The sequence below is a fragment of the Protopterus annectens genome, chromosome 7.part1 (genome assembly GCF_019279795.1).
Source record: "Protopterus annectens isolate FY-2018-M chromosome 7.part1, PAN1.0, whole genome shotgun sequence".
NCBI lineage: Eukaryota > Metazoa > Chordata > Ceratodontiformes > Protopteridae > Protopterus > Protopterus annectens.
In genome coordinates, this window is record NC_056740.1 from 417220410 (window position 1) to 417246554 (window position 26145).

Consider the following 26145-nt stretch of genomic DNA (forward strand, 5'->3'; position numbering starts at 1 on the left):
AGTGGGCTCAACCCTGGGCCTTTTATCTGGAGGAGGTTGAGAGCCCCTGTCCGGATGAGGCTGTGAGCCCCTAATTAAGGAAATAAGGTCCTCTGCTAAACTTAGGATCTGTGAACCTGTAGAGGGTCCCTGAGGAAAAACCCTGGGAGGCAAAGCTTTTGAGTGTTTAGCAGCTTTAGCCCTAGAGAATGCCTTAAAGGACATGGATGCAGGAGGCCTGGCTGCACCACGTGCTGGTGTAGTTTTGTCTAGGGGAATGGTGTCGGAAGGTTCCAGGACACCAGTTTCTGATGGAGATTCAATAACCGACTCCGTAGGGGCCTCCAGGGCCGAGGTTGTCAGTTGAGCGGTATCGGTGGATGGAAGCACCAAGGACTCTGTTTCAGCTGAGACCGAGACACTCGCGGTAGGCCTGGCCGTGGTTTCAGCCGAAACCGCGGCCCGCGTGTGTTGGTCCTTGTCCTTCCGTTTCTTTATTAAATGTGAAGTCGGAGATTTCGACGGCATATTGTAAGCAAAACTAGCCCCAAAAAATTCCTCTGCAAACTCCGCCCGACGTCTAAGAGTGCGTCGGTTGAAGGAAGCACAGGCTGAACAGGCCGAGACGTCGTGGTCTGGGCCTAGGCAGGGGAGGCAGTAAGTGGAAATCCTTATGAGGTATTGGTTTCCCACAAGTTAAACAATTATTAATTTTATCTGACATCGGCTGAGGCAAGAAAGAGTCCCCAACGGGGTACATAGCTTTTGAAGTCTTCGGTAACTGAATTACAGGAGCTGGCCGACCGGCACTTGCGAACTGCTTCTGCTTCGGGCACCATGCGGCAAGAAAGACTGAGGAAGATGGCGTCGGCTGACGCTTATATACCCCAGGCGCTATGATGTCGGGGAAAGGGCGACATCAGCCGACGCCGGACCCAGACTTTGGAATCCGGCTGACCGAAGGGCTGCCTGAGGCAGGACAACCCATATGTGATGACTGCAGATGCATCCTTGAAGGACATCTGGATTTTTTAGCTGGCAGCTCCAAAGAGGAGGACAGAGCCGGAGACTTCTTCTTGGACTTAGCCTGAGACTTATCAGAGGGAGAAAGAACAGCTTCCTCACAGGAGGGTTTATTTAAACCCTTCAGGATAAGTTTATTTTTTCTCTCCTGCAACACTCTAGAAGAGAACGCGTGACAGACACTGCAAGATTCTTGCAAGTGTTTGGCGCCAAGGCAGTATACGCAAATCGCGTGCCCGTCAGTTAAAGACATTTTGTAACTGCACTTTACATATTTTTTAAAGCCCGATGGCTTATGCTCTTTGTCTTTGGAAGACATCACACTGACAAACCACAACACACTAGGAGGTAAAAAAGGGGAAAGGCTCTAACTTAAACGCCGGGACACCAGATAGGGCAAAGGCCCTCTAACTTAAACTGGCCTAGCCCACCAAATAAAGGATCACTACACAAAAAAGCACAAACCCAGTCACACACAATTACCGAACAACAACAAGTAGCTATAAAAATAGCTTTTGTGGAAATTTCTCCAAAAGAGAAACGCAATGAAGAACAAGATCAAAAAAGTAGGGTACTTAGCCACAGCCAAGTTGAGACCACGTCGATACTCCAGGAGCGGCAAACGAGATCTGGGGGTTTGGGCGTAGTGCATCCTGGGATAGGGGGTTGGCCCAGCCATTGAGAGACTTCGTGCTAGTTATAACGGTAGAGTCGGAGCCGATTCTCAGCTCCGAGTCCATCAGTATTGAATGTAGGCGAGATAGGATCACATTACATCAATATCTTGGGAAGGAGTCATTTGAGGTTTTAGGCAATTCACAGTGAAGCCAAGGCTCTGCAAGAATTTGCAAACCACGTCCAAGTGTTGGGACACAGTGAGGGAATCCTGGTGCAGAATAAGGAGGTCATCTAAGTAAGGATACATTTGTACACCCTGCAGTCTGCAATGTGAAATGACTGGGGCTAGACACTTTGTGAATACTCTTGGGGCTGTGGAGAGTACAAAGGATAAGGCAGAGAACTGAAAATGTGAGGAACCCACTGAGAAACGTAATTTCCTGTAAGTGGAATGAATAGGGATGTAAAGGTAAGCATCCTTCAGATCCAGGGAGGCCATGAAAGCTTGTTGAGAAATAAGGGGAAAAGGGTGCTGTAATGTGAGCATTTTGAACGTAGGCATCTTGAGGAAGAGACTGAGGTGGGATAAGTAGAGCATGGGTCTCCAAGGACCATCTTTTCTTGGAACCAAAAACATCCTGGAATAGAACACCTTAGCTAACTGATCCTCGGGTACTAGTTCTATATTTCCCTGAGAGAGGAGTTGGCTCAGGATAGTGGGAAAAAGTGGAAGGTGATTGGGTGGGGGTTGAGGAACTCCATGGAAGGGTGGAATTGCCTACCAAGTCATGAAGTATCCCCTCTCGATGATGGGGAGCACCCACTTGTCTGTGGTGATTTTCTGCCAGGATGGTAGGGAAAAAGGGTTAGGCGTAGGGATGGGGGGGTAGAACTGGGTAAGGGAAGAGAGTCACAGTGGAGGAGCTCTATCTGGGTCTGGCTGCCTCTGAAAGGAAGAAGGTGTAGTGGTGATAGAAGATCTAGGAGCAGATTGTTTCCTAGGATGTCTCCGTCCCCTGAACTGACTTGCAGAGGAATGAGAGGACTGCCGCCTGACAAAGCTAGGCTTTTGAGGGCAATTTCTATGGAATCTGGGAATAGGTGAAACCAATAAATGTTTAAGATTTTGTAAGTCTTTACCCTTTTCCTGCAGAAACTTAAGTAATGCTGCAGAGGCAGTCCCAAAGAGGGCTTTGTTGTCCAAAGGGGCATCTAACAACTTAGCTTGGACATCCAAATGTCAAGGCTGAAGTCTCAACCATGACAACCTGCTTAACAAAGAACCAGAAGCAGCAGACTTTGAAGATGATTGTACATCGTCGTAGCTGCACTAAGTGTGTCTGGTCACTTGAGAAACCATTGACAGAAGGGTACTCAGTTGGCCCTTAGCTGGTGAGTCTGGAACCTCAGACAGAAGGGTAGAGGCCTTGGTCAGGGAGTCTAAAGCAAACTTGGCCACTTGGGTCTGATAATTAATAGCTCTAATGGCCAAGGTGGAAGAAATGTATACTTTCTTCCTCAACCTGTCCAAAAATTTACTGTCTTTATTATCAGTAGGGAAAAGGGAAGAGGAAGATAGTTGCCTAGAGGACTTATCAGCTGACACTGAAATGACTGCAGGGTCTGCTGGAGGGTTCTTAAAAAGGTACTGCTCCTTTGCAAACATTAAAATCTGTCTGGTCTCTTAGAAGCAGGAGGCTGTGACTCTGGGCTCTGAGAGGCAGTACAAAAAGCATCATGGAATGCTGGAAGCAGAGGTGGGACTGCAGATGGTGACGGCTGCTCCATCTGCAAGAATTCAAAGTATCTCTTTATAGTCTCAGAAACATCTAAGAGCTCCCACTTGAAATGTTGCCTAAGCAGGGAAATGGTATCCCCAAAGGAGAAATCTTCTCCAGGGGAGTCAGGAGTGAAGGACTAGTCTTCTTCTGGAGTTACAAAATCCTTAGTGAAATCAATCTGAAAGCAGTAAGTTAAAGACTCATATGAGGAGGAAGACTCTTCCTCGGATAGAACCTGTGGAACAACAGGTAGGCCTGACTGGGGAATCTGGGTTTAGAGAACCTAAAATGTGTTGAACGGAGTCTGGGTAAAAAGTCTCTCAGGGAGACTTTTGTGCTGTGTTTCTCCTTCTGTTTTCTTTTTAAAGAGGTAGAAAGAGCAGTAGTAGGCCTGGGTGCCGACGTTATAATGGATGGCAAGGCAGTAGTAGGCCCCTCCAAAGCCAAGAGCCATGGTCCCCCCTCATCATCAAGTTCTGATGGTTGAACAAACTCAGTGGATGCACTCTGGGTATCCACTGAACCAGCTTCCATTTCAGTTCCCGGTTGCAGCGAAATACCAGACATCCAGAGCGATCCTGGGTTGACACTCACCTCGAGAATCTCACCAGACAACTGAGGTGCAGCTTGAGCATCGGGCCTTCTTCCTAGGCAGCTCCTCTGAGGTGTCCGCTCCACTCTCTATTCTGGATGCCAAACGTCGGAGACGCTGATACTCTAAATAAAGATTTAAGACTGCCAGATGGCTTCTAACGGTTTTGGGAACAAAAGATTGACAAATGTCACAGGACTTGCAATTGTGACCAGCCCCTAGACAAAATAAGCACTGTTCGCGTGTGTCTTTGTGGAATTTGTCTTCTACAAGCACACTTTCCCTTTCTAGATGACATATACATCTGAAAAAGGCAAAGCAAGAAAAAAAATCCCACAAGGGTACTTATCTCAGAGTGGACAACTGGAAAATGATCGTTGAAACAGGTGGCCAAAGTCGAATAAATGTCAGACTCCTGAGACTGGCAATACGACGTCTGAAACACACTGCGACAGAAAGGTTCTGAGTTGGGTACATGCAGACGTCACAGATGTAGCCTATGTCAGTTTATGGCTCCTGCATACAATGTCGAACGTACCCGTTTCTAAAGACTTTGGTATACTGGCTGGATGTCCGGTGCTGCAGGTAGCAACTCCCTAAGGCTATGAATACTGCAACATGAGAATAAAAGGACATCTACTGTTACGATAAGTAACACAAGCAACTGTTAAAGGATCCTTGCTTCAGGATATCACACATGATCTGGGAAAGTTCCCTGGCAGTGCACTCTGAAGGTTTTACAAAGATGTGGTTGGATTAAAATATCCCATGCAGGACTACTGAAATAAATCCTGTTCTGCTTCTAGAATGGATATACAGTTTGTAATCCTTTGTCTTCTTTTTATCCTCCTGGCTTACCCATCAAGCTACTTCCAATGACTTAACTGTCGGTGCCGGCAAGTCCCATCCTAGTGGCCACCTTGGTGTTCTCTCACTGGGAGGATCTCCCTTCTGGGACTATCCCTGTATTACATAAATTGCTCAATTCCTCCCTTTCCTAAAGACTCACTCCTCCTCCTGAACATTAATCAGAATGTATTGTTTCTACAATTTCCATTTATTTCTATGAAATTTGCTCCTTCCTTTTTTTAAAGGCCCCTCTTCTAGTTTTTTTATCTATTTTATAACATTCAATATTTCAAATACAGTTTACTACTGAAAGTTTGAATTAGCTTCAGTCGACCAATAACAAAAAACTACTCAAAATGCTGAATCCGAAATTGCAAATGTAAACCCAAAGCGAAACTGAATACATCGACCACCATGGTTCGATATATTCGACATAGCAGGAGGTGACGTCACTCACTTCCTGCTATGCACATTAACGTACCGGTGAACTCTACAGTCAATGGTACTTTAATTATAGTATTTTGCTCTGCCCCCACACCCCTCTGTACATTAAATATACCAACTCGAAGATCGCACTACATTGAGGAAAAGGGCTAATTCCCTGTTCCTCACTGAAGCGCAACCTCCCTGCACAATGTCAAAACAAAATGATCCACCTACAGTACCCGTTCACTGTAGTGTAACTCTATCAATTTTGGTTCAACATTCTGCCTACCTGGGAAACCGCCTTTCGACCATGTGCCGGTCGACCAAAGCAGTTTCAACGTTCCTATAGTAAAACTTTCAAATACCGCTATTTAGCCTTTGATTTCCAATTTCTACTACTTGCTTTTTTGGCAGAAACTGAATTAACCTTAAAGCCTTACTACGTCTAGGCAATTTGGATCCTGTGTCCCAGCTCAAAAGAATAATTTCCTTAGTTACAACCATTTGTTCACCCAACATTTTTGACGGAGTACTCTACAGGGAATTTTTAAACTCTGCCAACTCATTACACTCCAAAACATGTTCCTAGTTACTTTTTCTTCCCCATCATACCTCCAACATTTGCATCTACCAGATGAAAAATTCTTTGGAGTCTGCTTGGAGTACAAAAATACCTATGCAAAAACTTCCAAGCAAAACTCCTACATCTTCTACAATTTGCTTCTACAATTTACTTGGGAGCCATACATATGTCCTCCCACTGCTTTTTTGTAAAACTGTTTTTCCAGTTTCTCCTCCCAGTCTTTTCTAACTTCCTCTGATTCATTCTTTTAGTTACTGTGCAATATTTTATACAACCAAAAACTCTACCAGAGCAGGTCTTTCACTTACGATTCCCTTATACCTTAAGGCAGTCTCTAGCCTGCAGCCAAATGTCTTATTAGCCTCATCCTACTCTGTTACCTTTCTCTCAAGTCATTTGCTCCAAATACTTTGGGTCCTTTGCCAGTTGTCTTTAGTAAATTCCATCCCCCCTTGCCTGTTTTGTGTATCCCTAATACAGCAATAAGAAATTTTAACTCTGAGCTTGTGAAACTGGACCTAAAATATTCTACGAGTTTGCAAATTATACTTCTTAAGCTGCTAGGTCTCTAGTTTCTGCAATCTAAGATGGGGCTCCCTTTATGGAGTGGTTCTATGATAGCAGTTTTCCATAGCTCAGGAGCATAACCCATAGTTATGCTTTAGTTGAACAGTTTTCGAAAGTTTCAGAGTAGACAGGTTTGACACTGCTGATGAACCAATTAGGTATACTGTTGGGGCCACAGAATGAAGTTGGCACCACATTTATCTACATGGTTCCACGGTGGTATGGCGGTAGCATTGTTACCTCACAGCAAGAGGTTCTCCCGTTTGATTCTCGACTTGGCTTGGTAGTGCCTTCTGTGTGAAGTCTGCATGTCCTCCCCGCGGTTGGGTAGCGTTCGAAAGACGTGTGCGTAAACAGGTGTGCCTTTGTTGAAGGTTGGGCGTCAAGCTGGCACCTCAGCGTTTTGTAAATATCTGCCAATCATTAGCGGACCAGAGTTCCGCTGTGGCGACCCCTTACCAGGAAAAAGCTGAAAAGACAAACAACAACATAAGCAACATCTTTAGGGTCAGACTGGGTAATCTATTATGAATTAATCCTTAGCACAAATGTGGTATTTCTTAATATCCTAATGTAGATAAAGGAAGACTTGTGATGAAAGGAGATACTACCAGTACAGCTAGCTAGAATTTTGTAAATAATTATGCCATTTGTGAATATTAAACTAATTTATACAAGATGCTGGTGTTACAAATGCATTACAACTGTATGTCATACAAGATTGCTTATGTTACAAATGCATTAGAACTGTATGTAATGCTTATTTGTACAGGTGTTGGTGTTGAAAAGGCATTTGTATAGTGCCCTGTGTTTAAAATGTATCCACAGTGTGCACAACTGGAAGAGAACAGAAATGTATATGCACTATTGTAACTGTTTAAATGTATATATTTTCACAGTGGAAACTGGAATACAGGAGGTTAACTTCAGTCCAGCAAACTTTAGAAAAATATCTGAAATTAAATTACTTTATAGGTTATCTCACAGGCAGTCAGAGACACAAAGTCTGTTCTAGGAAGCTTTCTGTATTGTCTTTAGGGTGAACCAATTACCAGTCTTGAAATGTGGAGGAATGTAATTGTGTTATGACTTCTAGCATCTGCCAAAGATCTGAGCAAAAGCCCTTGGATGAATATTTTTACAGGTAGATGATAAATGCTACCAGCAAAGGGGGTTTTGGCCTGGGAACTATAAGTCAGATTACAAGAAATTATAGCATTCTGCAAGCTATCCCAGCAGTAATATTGGAGATATTAATCTGAGAAATCTCTTAGACAGAGCATTTTGCATTCTGCCTTGGACCTGACAAAAAGACCACCCATTCACCACATCATCTACCTTGCTCTAATAGTAAGTTACTAGGGAATAACATAATTCTGTTAGATACAGTCAGGAATATAGTGAAGCTTAGTTTAGATATTTTTCTTTATCTGCGAGAGCCTGTACTGCAATGCTATTTTAAATATTTCCTGTGGTTTTGAACTCTGATGTCATTGTGAATATATATTTAGTATTGTCTTTTTTTTATTAATTATTAAATATATTTAAATCTTTCATTGTGGCTGATCTGTGTACAGATATTTAAGTTCTGAGAGTACTTGCTTAGTTATTTGGGGACACTGTGTGGGCCACTCCTAACAGTCTTGCTCCTGGTCAAACTACCACTTCTTTTAATATTAACATTACAAAGTAGAATTGGTCATCCTTTGTTAAGGGCCTTAAAGTAACTGTCTAGGAGCGATTGTTGGCAGTGAAAACTACCTCATAGTCTGGGCAGAATGGGACATAGCTAGTAAACCTGTGCCAGCCTTTCCCAGGTGTGTGCACATGCGTAAATCAAACCTCAGTGTGTGTGTGTCAGCTACCTGGGCAGGGACAGAAAGCACTGGTTGGACAGAGAGGGTGTTGGAGGTCTTGGCTTGGCCACTCAGCTGAGATCTCAACTCTACAGCTGTGTCAGTGGGGAATCTTATTGGGGATCTGGAAAAAGAGAGAGAAACCAGCCCCAGAATGACCGTGGTCTCCGTGTGCTTTTAAGGGAAATTGCACTTGATGCAGAGAGCTGTATCTGAAAATACTGTCTGTGTACCTGTTATCCTCCCAGTGAATGTTCCCCACAGGTGCCCGTGGTAAGGATTAAGGCTCCATGATAACTGGTCCAGTGGAGGGTCATCACAATCCTCTTCACTGGATGCTAACTTTAATTCATGTTCTGTTTTGATACCCTTTACAGTAACTTTCTGAGTTTTGCTGATCTTTTTGGAGTGAGTTTTTAATGTGGTTGGCATACTATAGACTTTAATTATTTTTTTTTTTAAACAGACCTCATTAATGCTAGTTTTTAACCCATGAGGCTTATTTTTATGTTCTTATTAAAATTCACAGACTAAATGACAGCTAAAGCTACATGGGAGCTGGAAATCTTACAGTTGAATTTTGGCAGCTCATCATATAATTTGAGTAGATTTAGCTTTCAAAACCCTTGAATTCAAGTGTTTATTGCAGTGTGTTTATATATATATATATATATATATATATATATATATATATATATATATATATATATATATAGGTGACTCATGTCCAGATAGCAACTAATAAAGGTCGGTGCTTGCAAAGGCTCTGGCTGTGATTGTGCAGTTTAAACAGAGATACCAATGATTGTGAACAGGTTAGAGGAAGCCATTTATTGCTGAGATCAACAGCTCCTTTGTAGTAGCAGCAGTCAGTCATCTAAATAAGGTAACATTCATGAAATCTTCAGCCTGAGATAGCCTACTGCTGCCTCCATGCATTTGATGAACACCTGGGGCTTTGATGAGACCAAATAAGAGAGATTAAAACTCTTAATGGTTAGCTCCTACCCTGAAGAGGAGAAATCTGCAGGAATCCTGGCCATCTTAATATGTAGAAAATCCTCTTGGAGATTACAGCACATTCCGTTTCCTTCCCCTAATCTTGGAAGGCTAGACTGCATAGTGAACTGACCATCTGGAAAGAAATCTTGTGTAAAATCTTACCATAAACAATAGACATCCTTCTCTTCCATGTTTCAGTATTCTGTACAGTTGGGTCTTCTCTTGCTACCCAAACATCCAGCCAGTACACAAAAGTTTGCAGTCACTGCATGGTGTGTGGGACGTCTCACGTGGCTAGCAGAGCGTGTGCCATAAAAGTGACATCTGTGCACACCAGCCTTCAGAATTGAGCGACCCAACTGGAACCAGTCCCAGAGAAGGTAGTGCAACTCCTGTGCCATCCCAGAATAAAAATACCTGATATCAGAAGGGGAAGGTGGGAGGGAAGGAATACTGCAACATGGAAGAGAAGGTCATCTATGGTTACGGTAAGATTTTATACAACTTTTCTATGTCCTTCCTCCCCAACCCACAGGGAGACAGCGAGAGAGTACTTCATTCCCTTGATGTGCACAGAAACCTCAGGTTCTATCTGCACAAAACCAAGAACATCAGACAGGCTGACCAGTTGTTCATAGATTCATAGTTTGGTACTACGCTATCAGCCCTAAGGCCTATAACAAGCCTAGCCACAACAATTCCCTGGCTATTTCTTCCTACAATATCTACTTCCATGTTTGTTTCTTTCCACCCCAGGGCCCTGGAGAAAGCAGTAACTAAGCAAACCATTTCAGCCTGGATCTCCAGGGCTATTTCCTTTAGTTACACACACCACAGTAAACACTTGCAAGGCAGTGTGAAGGCCCATTCCACTAGAACAATGGCCTCATCTGGAACCTTCTTCAAAGGCCTGGACACTTCCACTTTCTTAAACCAGCCACCTGGTCTTCTGTGCAGACCTTCACAAAACATTACAAAATAGACTAGACCTCCAGGTCTAGGGTTGGATTCACCAGGGCTATCCTACATGGTTTCCTGGAAAATTCCTCTAGACCACAACCACCTTCCTTTTAGTGAGCTTTGGCACTCACACAATTGTACAGAATACTGCAACATATGAATAGAAGGTGGGCAGATGGATGGCTTGGTTTAAGGAAAGGTCATTAACCACCTTGAAATGAAGGAAGGATTGGTTTTGAGGGTTACGTTATCTCTGTGGAAGATGAGGAAGGGAGGAATGGCCGTGAGGGCTTGCAACTAAGAAACTCTTCTAGCTGAGGTCAAAGTCATCAGAAGAATGGTCTTCCACGTGCAGTGTTTTAGGGAAGCTTTGAATGCAGGCTCAAAGGGAGGTAGTCTGAGAGCTTCTCTAAGACATAGTTCACATCCCATGGAGGCAAGATGGGTTTTCTTGGTGGCCTGAGATAGAATTCCCCCTTAACTAACAGTTTTGCAGGTAGTCTGGAAGCTAAGGGGGTTCCAGGGGTAGAAAGGCAAAAATGGCAGACAAATGGACTTTGATGGAGGAGTATGCTAGTCCTGCCTGTAAAAGGTCACACAGGTAAGACAGCTCTAGGGGGACTTTGTGTTGCAATAGGTCTAAATGCCTTCTAAGACACCATATGCAGAATCTTCCACTTGAATGCATACGATCTCCTGATATTAGGTTTCCTGGCCTACTGCAGGACAGTTAGCATGTCCTCATTGTACAAGTGCCTGAAAGAGATTAAAATCCTATCACCCATAAGGTGAAGTGAAGAGATTGCGACTGTGGGTGAATTTGGGTTCCCTTGCTCTGTGTGAGCAAGTCCACTCTGAGGGGTAACATGTGGTGATTGTCCTTGGCTAAAGTACAGTTTTGTACCTACCATAAATGTAGATGTCCGATAGGCATGCATCTGCAGTCATCACATATGGGTTGTCCTGCCTCAGGCAGCCCTTCGGTCAGCCAGATTCCAAAGTCTGGGTCCGGCGTCGGCTGATGTCGCCCCTTCCCCGACGTCACAGCGCCTGGGGTATAAAAGCATCAGCCGATGCCATCTTCCTCAGTTTTTCTTGCCCCAGATGCCAGGTGCCCTCTAGGAAGGCTAAATTTGGAGAAATGCAATAAAAATCCAAACATTTGCAAAAAAAAAAAAAAAAAAAAAATAATATATATATATATGTGTACACACAAATACACCATAATAGATCCCCCCAGCTAGCTAATAGAGGGGTAAGCACCCTAGGAATACCACAGAGGGGAAGGAGGGAGGGTAAACCTGACTGCAGATGCATACCTATCGGATATCTACATTTATGGTAGGTACAAAACTGTACTATGTCCTTCAAGAATGCATCTGCAGTCATCACATATGGGTAGAATACCCTAGCCAATCTGGGGGTGGAGGAACTAGGAAAAGGATGGTGTAGCTAAGATACCCTGCAGGACAGCCGTAGCAAAGCCTGCTCTGGATCTGGAATATAAAGGTAAATTGTAATGCTTGGCAAATGTATGCATGGAGCTCCATGTGGCAGCTTCTAAAATGTCCTTTGTAGCCACCCCTCTTAAGAAGGCAGTGGAGGTGGCTGTGGCTCTCGTAGAATGATGTCTAATGTTAGCTGGTACAGACTTTCCATGAAATGAGTAACAAAAGCGAATGCAATTTCCTATCCATTTTGAAATAGTTTGGAAATTGCTTTTCCTTGAGTACCAGCAGCATATGCTACTAGCAGCTGGTCAGTTTTTCTGAAACCTTTAGTTCTGTCCAAGTAGTAGCGCAACTGTCTGTGAATGTCCAGGGTGTGCAGCAGTTTTCTCCCCTTTGTTTTGTGGATTTGGGAAGAAGGTAGGCAAGTGAATGGCTTGATTCAATGAAACCCTGGATACCACCTTTGGCATAAAAGTAGGATTAGTTCTTAATGAAACTCTGTCCTGGTGAAAAATAATAAAAGGCTGAACTGCCATCAGGGCCTGCAATTCCGAAACCCTTCTTGCTAAGGTTATTGCCAGAAGGAAGGCAGTCTTCCATGAAAGGTACTGTAGATCTGCAGATGCTGCTGGTTCAAATGGAGGCAGTGTTAGTTTTTCCAACACGTAGTTAAGGTCCCAAGCAGGTAAAGGTGGTTTTCGAGGAGGTTTGATGTTTTTGATTCCTCTTAGAAACTGTCTTAGGAGAGGATGAGAAAAGACAGGTGGATCAGTATTGTACTCTGCTGAAATTGCTGAAGCATGAATCTTAATAGAAGAGTAAGACAGACCATTGTGAAACATTTCTGCCATATTCCAGGATATGTGCCATGTTCATCACTTTCGCATCTAGGCCCTTTGTGATGTTCCAGATGAGAAATCTTTTCCATTTGCTGAATATGCCTTTCTTGTGGAAGGGCGGCAAGCTTCCATAATAATAACCTTCACTCTCTGGGATAGCTTATCCTGAGGAGGAGTCAAGGTATTCTCCACGCTATTAGATGCAATGTTTTCAGGTTGGAATGTAGAGTTTTGTATCTGTGCTGTGTCAGTAGAAGTGGCCATAGAGGTAGAGGCCATGGTTTCGTACGTGACATGCTCCTTAGCAGTGGGTACCAGTGCTGTCTTGGCCAGTCTGGAGCTATCAGAATCACTTTTGGCTGCTCTGCCCTGATCTTCAGTAACACCTTGGTCATTAATGGGATAGGAGGAAATGCATACACTGTCAGATTTCTCCAGCTGAAAGAGAGGGCGTCCACTTTCCACGCTTGTAGATGGTATGTCCTTGAGCAGAATTTCTTCATTTGATGATTGTGGGGGGGAAGCAAATAGATCTATGTCCGGGCTCCCCCAAGACTGTGTTATCTGTTGGAAGATGTCTGGGTGCAGCATCCATTCGTGCGCATCCATGATATTTCTGCTTAAGCTGTCCGCCAGTGTATTGTCTTTCCCTGGCACAAACTGAGCTTGTAGCTGTATATTGAGTTTCAAGGAAAGATCCCATAGATTCATTGCCAGTCTGCAAAGAGGGTAGGAATGGGTACCTCCTTGCTTGTTTATGTACCACATAACTGTGGTGTTGTCTGTCCTTATTAGAAGGTGGCCTTGATGCAGAAAGAGTTTGAAGGCCTCGATTGCATGTATTACTGCTAGCATTTCTTTTTGATTTATGTGCATGCGTAAGCTCCTTTCGTGACCATTTGTCCCTTGTAATGTTGTGCCAATTTTTTGAGAATAAAGAAAGCTTTCTGCCCAAAGGTGCTTCTAACTGAGCCCTGGTTGGCGGAGTCAAAGCAAAGTCATTGAGATTGTCCTTGTGCAGCAGTTGCAGGTAGTGAACTGCCTGTCTGGATTGGAGGTTGCCATTGATGGCCTCTGTAGGAGCCCCTAGCTTGCCCTCTACCTCTGGCACGTCTGTTCCTGCTCCTTTGAAATCTTTCTATGTCCAGAAAGGTCCAATTCTTGGAAGGCCAATTTCTGCTGAATCTAGGCGGTTGGACTTGAAGAAAATCCTTAACTGTTTGCACAGATTTTGCCTTTTCCTCAAATTTCTTTAGGACTTCTTGATCAGTGGAACCAAATAACTTTTGCTTTTTCAGTGGAGCATCCAAAAGCTTAGCTTTAACATGGTCTGGCAGAGATTGTTCCTTCAGCCAAGCATGCCTACGTATGACAACACCTGTCATTGCTGACCTACATGAAGCTTCCAATGCATCATAACCACACTGCAAAAAATGGTTGCTAACCTGCTGGGAGCTATGTACCAGATCCTGAAGGGATTTACAGTCAAGGGGTTCAGTAGAAGACAATTTCTTACGCATTTCTTCTAACAAATACTCTTGATACTGTATCATATGAAATTGACAATTTAATGCCCTCGTAGCAAGAGTGGCAGAAGTATACACTTTTTTACCCCATCTCTCTAATGCCCTGGACTCCTTTGCAGAGGGGAGTGGGTTCTTAGTAGTAACAGCTGCAACCCCTTTAGGGCCCTGTGAAATAGTTTCAGGGTCAGCAGAGTGGGCCTTGTAAAGAAAATTGTGTGTGTCCTGGACCCTGTAGTACCTATCGGGCTTAACAGGGCCGGAGGCAGTGTGTCAGGGGTCATACTAGAATCAGAATACACATCATCAATGATATTTAAAACAGGAGGAATAGCCAAAGGTCTATGCTGAAGTAAATGAAGAAAAGTTCTTAGTCTTTTCCTGGAAACAGAATATTCTTGGCCCTGCCATTTGAAATGCTCTCTCATAGTGTGAAGGGTCTCCCCAAAGGAAAGCTCTTCAGGAGGGAAGGCTGAGGGAATAGATTCCTCTGCATCCGAATCCTCGTAGGCCGAATAAGCCTCCTCATGGTAGTCAGAATGATCTGAGCCATCAGAGGCCTCCTCTGAGGAAAGGGGATCAGGAGGATCCACCCTGGGCCTTTTGTCTAGAGGGAGTTGGGAGCCCCTGTCCGGATGGGACTGAGAGCCCCTAATTAAAGAGATAAGGTCCTCTGCTAAGGTTAGAATCTGTGAACTAGAAGAGGGTCCCTGAGGAATAACCCTGGGAGGCTTGGCTTTAGTGTGCTTTGCAGCTTTAGCCCTGGTGAAGGCCTTAATAGACATGGATGCAGGAGGCCTGGCTGCACCACGTGCTGGTGTAGCTTTATCTAAAGGTATGGTGTCGGAAGATTCCAATACACCAGTTTCGGAAGGCAATTCTGTAACAGACTCGGTAGGGGCCTCCAGGGCCGAGGCTGTCGATTGTATTATTTCAGGGTTCGGAAGTTCCAAGGACTCTGTATCAGCCGAGACCGAGACACTCGCGGTAGGCCTAACCGCGGTTTCAGCCGAAACCGCGGTCCGCGTGTGTCGGTCCTTGTCTTTCCGTTTCTTAATTAAATATGATGTTGGGGTTTCCAACGGCATTTTATATGAAAAACTATCCCCAAAAAACTCTTCTGCGAACTCCGACCGACGTCTAAGAGTGCGTCGGTTGAAGGAAGCGCAGGCTGAACAGGCCGAGATGTCGTGGTCTGGGCCTAAGCAGGGGAGAAAGTAAGAGTGGAAATCCTTATGAGTTATTTGTTTCCCACAAGTTAAACAATTATTAACTTTTTCTGACATCGGCTGAGGCAAGAAAGAGTCCCCAACGGGGTACTTAGCTTTTGAAGTCTTCGGATAGCAATTTTACAGGAGCTGGCCGACCGGCACTTGCAAACTGCTTCTGCTTCGGGCACCACGTGGCAAGAAAGACTGGGGAAGATGGCGTCGGCTGATGCTTTTATACCCCAGGCGCTGTGACGTCGGGGAAGGGGCGACATCAGCCGACGCCAGACCCAGACTTTGGAATCCGGCCGACCGAAGGGCTGCCTGAGGCAGGACAACCCATATGTGATGACTGCAGATGCATCCTTGAAGGACATCTGGAGGAGGAGGGGGAACCAATGTTGTCTTGGCCAATAGGGAGTCGCCAGCAAGATTTTTGGTTTATCCTGCTGGATCTTCGGCAAGACTTTCTGAACAAGAGGGAATGCATAGAGAAACATCCCCTTCCAGGAGACTGAAAAGGCATCTGTTGCCATTGCCAGTGGTTCTGTCAGTCTGGTACAGAAGGAGGGAAAATTGCCTGTTCATGGTGGAGGCAAACAGGTTTACTTGTGGTGTACCCCACTGGTGGACATAGTCCAGGAGGACATCCCTGTGTAGCATCCAGTCGGGGACATTGTCATGGACCTACTGAGAGAGAATCTGCCTGAGAATTCTGTAGGGAAGGGACGCAAACTGAAGAGTATCTCCCTGACTGGAAGAGCTAGTCTACAAAGTAAGAAAGATCTGGTCCCCACCCCCTGCTTGTTGAGACACCACAGTACTGTGGCATTCTGTGAAAACCTTTAGAGGACCCTGCTAGAACCTGAGTTGAAAGGCTTTCAAGGCCAGAAGTATTGCTCTCATTTCCCTTACATTGATGTGCTCTTTCCTGTGTGGTTCTGACCAGACTCCCTGCACCTTTAGGGGCCCCAGTGTACCTCCCCAACCGAGGACTGATGGGTCTGTGTACATAACCTGAGTTGGAGGTGGAGGCTGTAGTGGAAGGCCTAGGTTGAGCCACCAATAGATCTCCTGTTTGAGGCAGGGCAGTAATGGCACTTTGAACTCCGGAAGTGCTGCGTCCAAACAGACCTGAGTTACCACTGTAGTTTCCTCATGCGAAGTCTTGCCAAAGGCAGCATAGGTATAGTGGAAGCCATACAGCCCAGGAGCCTGAGGTACTGCCTTGCAGTCATTTCCTTGGTTTAAAGTACAATAAATAGGTATTGTGCCAGGCTTTCAACCTTCCGAACAGGAAGGCTGTCATGATGTCTGTCCGAATTCTGCACCCCAGGAACACTATGTCCTGGGTAGGGTCCAGATGGGATTTTTGGGTAGTTTATCTGAAACCCTAGAGACTGCAGGAGGGCAATGGTTTTCTGCAAAAGGAGCAGGAGGCACTGTTTGCATTCTGCCTGGATGATAAGGTCTAGGAAGGGGAAGATCTGGATCCCTAGAGTCCTGTAGAAGGCAATTACTGGTACCAAGCATTTCTTGAAGACACTGGGTGATGTGGACAGACCAAAATGCAAAGCCAAAATTTAATGAGAGGAGGCCACTGAAAACCAGAGGAAACTCCTGAAGCTGGGCCTTATAGGGATGTGGAGGTAGGCATCCTTGATGTCCAAGATAGCCATGAACCCTTGAGGGAAGACAAGAGGGAAGAGGACTGGCAGTGTAAGCATCCTGAGTGTGGTATGTGTAGAAATAAACCTGGGTAAGAGATATCTATAATTGGGTCTCCAGGGCCCAACTTTCCTTGGTACTATAAAGAGCCTTGAGTAAAAGCCTTTTCCCATAGCAGACTGTGGGACGGGCTAGATGGTGCCTTGGGCCAAAAGGTTGCCACCACAGGTTGTAGGAGGTGGAGCTGATCTTTTGCGGGCTGGGGAATGCCCCTTCTCTTTGGGGGAATGATTCAGGTCATGAAGTACCAGTGTTCTATTATTGACAATACCCACTTGCCTGAAGTGACAAGTGTCCACATCTGGAGACAGTGAGAGAGATGTAAGGAGAGAGGGATGGAGGGAGGGGACTGGTTCTAGGCTTGGTAGGTAGTCGCACACTACCTGCCTGTCTGAAAAGGGCCTCCTTTGGCTGGTAGATGGAGCAGTCCTGGCAGGAGTGGACTGCATCCTGGGAGCTTTTATAGGTCTGGAAGTGGGAGGAGGACCTGAGTACTTCCTGATAAACTGGGTTTTGGACAGATAATTAATTTGAAACCTGGGAACTGGAGATACAAATAAATGTTAAGTTCTGCATCTCTTTACCTTTTTTTTTGCAAGGACTTAAACAAGTCTGCAACCTTGACTCCAAACAGCATTGAATTGTCCAAAGGTGCATCTATTTTAGCCCTGAAATCATCTGGTAAGGGTTGGATATGTAGTCAGGAATAACTTCTTAGGGGAGAAGCCAATGTTGCCGACCTAGCTGAGGCCTCAGCAGCATCATAGCTACACCTAATGGAGCGTCTGGCCACGTGAGAGGTCAAGGAAACAAGGGAGGACAGTTGAGGTTTGGCTGGGGAGTCAGAGACATCAGAAAGCTGTTTGGAGATTTTTTCTAAAAGGGCTAAAGCGTATTTAGACATATGTGTCTGGTAGTTGATTACTCTGAAAGCCAGAGTAGCACAATTATACACCTTTTTACCCAAACGCTCCATTGCCTTGCTGTCCTTGCCAGCAGGGCGGAAGGGTGGTAGAGGACAGTAATTCAGGAGCCTTGTCAGTAGAGACTGAGATGGTGGCAGAGTCTGCAGCTGGGCATTTTACCAGGAATTTAGCCGTCTCCTAGACCTTGTAAAACCTTTCAGGTCTGTGGGGGGATTCAAGGATGCTGCAGAGAAAGCATCCAGAAAGGCAGGAAGAATAGGTGGAACAGCAGTGGGAGCTGGTGAATCCATCTGGATCAACTCATAGTACCATTTTTGCACCTCAGTCTTTTCTGATGAATCCCACTTGAAATGCTCTCTCGTCTTGGCTAAGGTTTGCCAAAAGTGAGATCTTCTGCATGGGGAGGCATATCCAAGTGGAGAAGGCAGTTGGGGAGGTGTAAGAAAGGGATACTTCTGAGGAAGAATAAGAGTACTCCTCCTCTTCCACCTGAGAGGGATCTGGGCCCTGAGGTCTAGGACTCAGAATTGGAGGAAGGGTAGTGAGAGTTCCTTCAGCAGTAGGTCGCAAGGCCATAAATGCATTAAAGTGGCTTTGTGAAAAAGTCTGCCAATCTGCTTGGCTTTCCCTAACTAGGAAGGTATGCCTTCTCTTTTCCTCCTTAAGTGAAGGCTTAGCGGGAGTTAGGACAGCCTCAGGTCTGACAAATGTTAAGGGGCAGAGGGATCGGGCTGGTCTGCAGAGGGCCTTGGTTCCCCCTTGGTGTCAGAATCCGACATCCACACAGCCTCTGTGGACATGCCTTCTGCACAGGGCTCTGTGGCATTCAATCCTGTACCCAATATACCCAAGGCAGTGGAGCCCAAGCATTCATCTAGGCCGTCGACCACAGGATGAGCACTGGACCGCAGAGGCGCAGCGACAGTAGCAGGCCTTGTGGTCTTGGCCTTTTTCCTTGGTGATTCGGCAGGCAAACTGGAAGGTCCCTTCATATCTAACACTAGCTGTTTCAGACATTAGTTCTCCAAGTACAGATTGAGCATGTGAAGTCTGCTATGCAAGATCTTAGGGACAAAGGCCTTGCAAATTGGGCAGGCCTTGTAGTCGTGAGACTTTCCTAGACAGAAAAGACAGTTCCTGGGTGTCCTTGTGTGGAATCTGATTGCCGCACTTACACTTGCCCTTTCTGGACGACATGAACAAGCACTAACATACAATGACTGAAAAAGGTTCCCCAATGGGGTATTTATCGGAGTTTCTCAAGAATCCGATGGCCGAGAAGGCAGGAACACCTGATGTTTGACTGGGGGCAGAGAAATTCTGAAGGCTGGTGCGCGCAGATGTCACTTTTATGGCCCACTCTCTGCTAGCCACATCAGATGCCCCACGCACCATGCAGTGACTGCAAACTTTTGCATACTGGTCAGACGTTTGGGTAGCAAGAGGAAAAGACCCAACTGTACAGAATTCTGTAACATTTAAATAGAAGAACATCTTGTTTTTTTCTTACATATTTGTTTTGGCTGTTTAGATGTTGAGATGATCCCAAAGTCCTTTGTTCTTCCTAGGACCAAAAAGAACGCTGAATAAACCTAAGATCCACTCTGGTCTTTTGGGACCTCTTGTATTGTTTTTTTTTTGACAGGAAGTTTGCAACCAATTACTTGTCTGCATACCTAGATGGGGCTGGCACATCTAGAAGAAAGGATGCTACATATGGAAGAGATATAAAAGCAGTTCTGCAGTCTCTGTGATACTAGCTTCTTGATCCATTTGCCATGCACGAAGATCTGACCCCCTGAATGCCCCCACAGAGAAATAATTGGGCAAGTCCTCAAGTAACTGCAGATGCCCCACAAGGAAGGACTGCAGAGGCAACTGATCTGCAGATCACCTCTGCCTCTATGGCAGGACCCATTCTGGAAAGCCCACAAATTCTGCTCAAATAGCATCTGTTGGCTTTTTTAAACCACAAGTTTTTTGCATTCTTCTTCTTATGTGCAAAGGTACTTGTAACCCCAGCAGCTATGAATGTTTTAACTACTACACACTCTTTTGCAGTTGCACCTTCACCTGAGACCCAGACCTTGATGACATGTCATAGGGGGTTGTGGGTAAATGATGCCCAGATGCTATCCACAAAATAACAAATGTCTGAGTCAGGTACAAGGATTAAGTCAATGCCTGTCCCAGCAGACCTAGCCTCTCCATCTACAGCATTAGGAAGTCTTGTGGAGAGCTTTTCTCCACTGCTGAAGTAGCCACCTGAAGAGAACATTCCTTTACAAATTACTACGTTGCAACATGCTGAAAATCCATAGTGTTCTTTCAATAAAATCAAGCTGAAAACTGATGATATGCATCAGGTTATTCAAAGATCTGAAACAGAAGGTATATGGCACATCCATGCACTTCCCAACATGGACTCTTATTAAAGAAGAAGCCTGCAGTGCTCTCTTTTAAAGGTAATAGCTACTTCAATCAAATCTGCAAAAGGTGCACTTTCACAATCCCTTAGAGAAGGAAGAATATTACTGAATTTCCTATAAAGAAGTTCCACCACATCTAGCTCTCATTAAGCTCTCTGCAAGACTAATAAAACCATCCAGTCTTTAGAAGAAACTACCTAATGGACCAGTGGAGTAAAGCAGAAAGTTTTCGCCAAAATTTCCTCTTTACTGGAGAGACAGGCTCGGCCAACAACAATACCCTCCCCGTCTCATTAGATTCCAGGGATTGATAGTGGAGTACAAGTAAAGAGAAAGGGATAGGGGAATCAAATGGAAGACCTGTTCTGATGGAGTTTTTAGTTGAATCTAGAACATAATATGCTTTTAAAAAAGGATAATTAATAGGGCATATAAAATATTGCACGATGACTATAAGAATCAATCAGAGGAGGTTAGAAGAGATTGAGAAGACAGACTGGAAAATTTACAAGAGAACAATGGAAGATGTATGTATGACTCCCAAGTAAGCAACAAAGTGCAGAAGGTTTAGAATTTTGCTTGGAGATGTTTACAAAAGTATTTTTATTCTCCAAGCAGACTTTGAAGAATTTTTCCTCAGGTAGACAGCAAACGATGGAGGTGTGATGGGGAAGATAGAGGTAACTAGGAACATATGTTTTGGAAGTGTAATTAGTTGGCAGATTTAAAAAAATTCCGTACAGAGTACTCTGGCCAACAATTAACTTCTGTAACTAAGGAAATTATTTTTTTGAGCTGGGATACAGGACCTGAACTGCATAGACGCAGTAAGTCCTTAGTAAGTTCAATTCTACTGACTGACAAAAAACAATTACTAGAAAATGGAAATCAACATCTATACCAACTAATTTTTAAGTACTGAATATTATAAAAGACATAAAAGTACTGGAAGAGGGATCTTTAGAAAAGGGAAGGAAAAAATTATATAGAAATAAATGGAAATTATGGGAACAATAACTGCAGAATAATGTTGGTGAAGAGTGAGGGTTAATTCAATCCCTCCTGTAAGCTCTTTTGAGTGTGTACCTTTAGCTCTCATTGTGTGTGTGTGTTTAAATAATTAGGTTATCACCTCACAGTAAACAAACAAATAAATATCCACATCACTAGAACCGTAAATGTTATTAGAAAACTGTAAATGGCAAACTATTCAGGATAAATTAATCTTTATATTAGAGGCATTCATTCAGTTCAATGCATTAAACTGGATTTCATAAGCCCAAAAAAGGCAGTGAATATTAATTTTATGTTGTGCAAACAGCTTATGGTATCTCAATAAGTATTCAAGCAAGACACATACTGCCAGCATAATTTTTTTTCATACAGCGGTCAGCTTTCATATGAGGCTATGCAGTTCTATCTGTGTTATCTGACTGTTGAGATATTTAGAGAAATATGAAATTTATTACAATACAAAAAAACAGTACACAAATAATATTCATTACCTCTTTAGCTGCATTAGGCAGAAGTCAAGTATCAATACAGTTGTGTTTGCCATCATGCATGCTTTAAGATGAAATCTTCTGACACCTTGTATGCAGCATGGTTTTGGAATTATTAATGCAAATATGGACAAGCAATACTCGACACCTAGATTTTGTAATGTTGGACTGATCACAGTTACAACAAAAGAAAAATATGAGAGATGTAAATGGAAAAAAATGTTAAGTTTTTTTCTTTTCTGTTAATGTACGTTTATCTATGTCTTAACCAATAATTTAATAATTTTTTTTTTGTTAAATAAAATTTATTTTAAGCCTGCGTTGGTCGTCTTTCCAGAGTGATTTTACTAGATTTATTGAATTTAACAAAGGTGTTAATATGAAGAAAAAAAAAACTAGCATGCTTTGTGAAAAACTTGAAGACAATCCTGCCTAAATGTTTTGTTGTTTTCATGGATAATCTCTCTCTTGGAATCATCCATGAAAAACCTAGGAGTTGTTCTGATCATTCACTATGAAGCCTGACTTTTTTGCTGTTAATGTAATGGAGCCATAGGAGTGACAGAGCCAAGAAAAATGATGGAATCACAAGACCATCATGGATAGTGCAAACCCACCAAAGTGAACTCCTGAAGGAAAGGAAACCACCACCCCATCAAGAAAGGTTACAGTATGGTCAGTATCACTGCTGCACAACATCTTTAACTATGGTGCAACCTAACTTAAACATAACAATGATGTATTTTACAGGGGATAATTCCAGGCTGCTGTCTTGCAGCTTTAATTTGCTCTAATACTTTAGAAAACATATTAACAGACATTCAAAAAACTCTTTCTTAAAATAAATGACAGAGACTAAAAGCACTCAAGCAGGATCAGTCAAAACTTGAATTAAATGAATACTACTACTTTAGGAAACTATTTTCAAATAGAACTGCCTACCTGCCTATTCGAGGTCTGACTAAACCATGGGACTTTATGTAGACACAATCGCCAGCTTTCAGCCACATGTCATTGTAGTGAAGCTGCTCAAAGTACTGGCAGCCAGAATCTCCATTAGGCATGTCAACTGGAACATCTTCTTTCTCCTGAAAGCAAAGACAAAGAATAATTGAGACAAATGTGCCAATGTCTTGTTTATAATATTTTAAGAAGGGAAGTATTAACAGTTTAAACCAAAAACTTTCATTGTCAGACTATAGTAATATCTCCTTAAACATATGCAACAATACATAGTAACAACTGGCCAAGAAGGCACATACCCCAACTCTGTATTCGTGAAAGATGCACCTAATGCTTCAATTCTCAAGAGGGCACAAATCCTGCTTTATTCTTAGTCTTCCTAAGAAAGCACATTCTCCTGAAACCATAGGTAATGTAAACAATGCCCAGAGTCCACTTCTTTCTTAAGTACTAAAAAGAAACCAAAGCCCCCCCCCCTCCACCAAATGAAGATGGAGGAAGGGTGTCATGGTTGATGAATGACTATGTCTTGAGATCATACAGTTGTATTAGGGACTTACCATAACTGTAAATTGTTCAAGTAGATTCACTGTTTCAGTACTGACTCCTGCGACTTCTTGCCTATAGGAGACAGAAGCCAGATGAAATACCAGAACTCTACCTTCTTCCCATGACCCAGCAGACTACCTCACCTTCTGGTGTTAGGATGTCAATGATATCAGTGTACATTGCCTGCACCATTATTCAGCTGTTTTTTGCCCCAGACTGGAAACATACTCTTCCAAGGTATACAGCACAACCTGCCCAGATCTGGCCTGGACCAGTGCAAAGGACTGGAACAGAAAACCTGGAAAAGGATCTAATTGGGTGGAGGAAGGTGAATAGATTACACAGCATTCCAACCACAGGCAAAGGATAATGGATAGGAAAACAAAGGGAGAGAACAGACCCACAATGGTGAATCTACTTGAACATCTACAATTACGTTAAGTTCTTAACACAACTGTGCAAGGTTCTTTGTAGTTACCTGTTACAATACTGACTGTTGAGATAACTCCCAGAACTCACCCATGTCAGGTGGTTGGCTTATGACAGAGCCAGGCAAGGTTGCCAGATGTCCCTATTCGAGCAGGAGTGTCCCGAGATCAGCAGCCCAATCCCGAGACCCGTAATGCCTGTAAAAATCTCAGCGAAACAACCTCCACTTTGTGATTTTTTGATCGGTTCATATACCAGCATATGGGCCAGTCATAAATTGCAAAGCGGAGCCACGTCTGTTCAGTGTGGAACAGAAGAGGCTCCACTGGGCGATTTTTGATTACCTCGTACACAGGCTGTGATTTTTTTGATTGCCTCATATACCAGTATACGAGCCAATCAAAAATCGTACAGCTGAGCTACTTCTATTCAATGTAGAACTGCCTGCTGTTGTGCATGAAAGACCTTTTTTTTATCGCTAACTGTCCCCTTTTAGAAATCTGGCAACACCTGCTCCTGCAGGATGAATGATGCAAATCCTGCCCCTGACATAGTTCCTAAATTGTAATGCTTGTCAAAGGTGTGGCTACAGGATTATGTCACTGCTTTCATAGCTGCTTGGGTGGAGGATCTTCTTAGATCAGTTGTGGTGGTGATGGTGGTAGCTGTAGCTCTAGTAGAGTGGGCCCTCACTGAAACAGGGACGTGTTTTTCATAGTACATATAAACAAAAGGCAATACAATTATTTAGAGATGGTCTGTTATTTTTAGGTTTACTCTTCTTTTTTTCTTTGAAAAGCCAACAAAGAGTTGATCTGACCTTCTGTCCAATTTTGTTATGCCCAGGTAAAATCTTAGCTGCCTGTCCCCTCAAATTATTTATGGTATGATCCCATTTATTCTCATTAGGGGTAATATACAATTATTTAATTTTATTTAATTTATTTAACATTTGTTTACCGGGAAAGTCCGACTTGGAACGAGACAATTATCAGTGGAGGCTCAGGGAGAAATGCTCCAAACGCATGTCTTTGTAATGTGGGAGGAAACCGGAGCACCCGGAGGAAAACAACACGGACGCAAGGAGGACATGCAGACTCCACACAGAAGGCACCCCAGCTGAGAATCGAACTGGAGAACCTCTTGCTGTAAGGCAGCAATACAAACCGCTGCACCACTGTGCCATCCAATTATTGACCATAGGATAGGTAAGACTACTCTGACACCAAATGGGATAGGTTAATTTGAGCACCAAAAGGGAAATTAGCTAGGCTTAAAATGGCCCATAAAGGAAGTAGCGTAGTACTTACATCTGAACCCGTGCATATTGACAGAATATAACTCGCACTCGCCTAAATTTAGAGGATGGATAAACTGCTAGATGTACTGCTTGATGATAAACGGAATGATCCATCCCTTCTTTAGGCACAAATGTATAGTGAATAAAGTGACTAAAAAAGCCTCTTTGCGCATAACGCCTGTAACTCAGAGAGCCACCTAGCCAAAGGTCACCTCTATCACTAATGCAGCTATCCCATATCAACATCTTGACAGGAACAGAAGCTGCTGGTACAAAAGGTGGAAGTTTTTCAACACAAAGTTCAGATAGTAACTTTCTCTTACAATCTGTAGTATCCATTTTGTCCTGAGTAATCTGTTCCCAATGACTAAGAAAGGAGGAGAGCCTTTCCTCCAATAAGATACGGGAATGGGGTTTGGGATGCAATTTGGGGGAAGGAAGGGGAGGCGCTGAATAGAATCACAACTGCTCTCTACCAGGGGTTGATATATATATGGTTCCCCTTCATATGACAAACTTCAAAAGCCTGAAAAGTCAAAAGCCTGAAACCACAAAAAATACATACACTGACTTTAAACACCAGAAACCATATTAATTTTCACTAAGTATAAGCAGGGGGGCAAGCCCCCCTGCACCCCCTACACCCACCGCTACTTAAATATACCAACTCCGAGATTGCACTTAGTACCCTGCTTATACTTGTATGTATTTTTTGTGTTTTCAGGCTTTTGACTTTTCAGGTTTATGTTAATTCAGTCACATGAAGGGGAACCATATATATATATATATATATATATATATATATATATATATAGATGCGTGTGTGTGTGCATTGTGAATGGACTGATGAAATCAGAGCAAATCATCCTCATGCCTAGGCAAGTACCATCACATCATGGGCCCATTATTGACTAAATCCCACCAAGGTGCAAAGTCTAGCAGATTTACGATCTTTGTTTGGAAGTGTTTACATAGGTATTTTTATACCCCAAGTAGACCCCAAATAATTTTTCCTCAGGTAGACGGCAAATGTTAGAGGTGTGAAGGGGAAGAAAAAGGTAA

The 26145-nt window shown here is 43.6% G+C and overlaps 1 protein-coding gene across 13 annotated transcripts in view; it reads right to left on the minus strand.

Moving 5' to 3' along the window:
* The window catches only part of PBRM1 (polybromo 1), a 2726611-nt gene that overhangs the window by 1061381 nt on the left and 1639085 nt on the right, over positions 1 to 26145 (minus strand). For all 13 annotated transcript variants that reach the window (XM_044078866.1, XM_044078877.1, XM_044078870.1 and 10 more), the window contains one exon: positions 22785 to 22930. In XM_044078866.1, coding sequence (XP_043934801.1) covers positions 22785 to 22930 — 146 coding nt within the window. The remainder of the gene's footprint in view (positions 1 to 22784; positions 22931 to 26145) is intronic.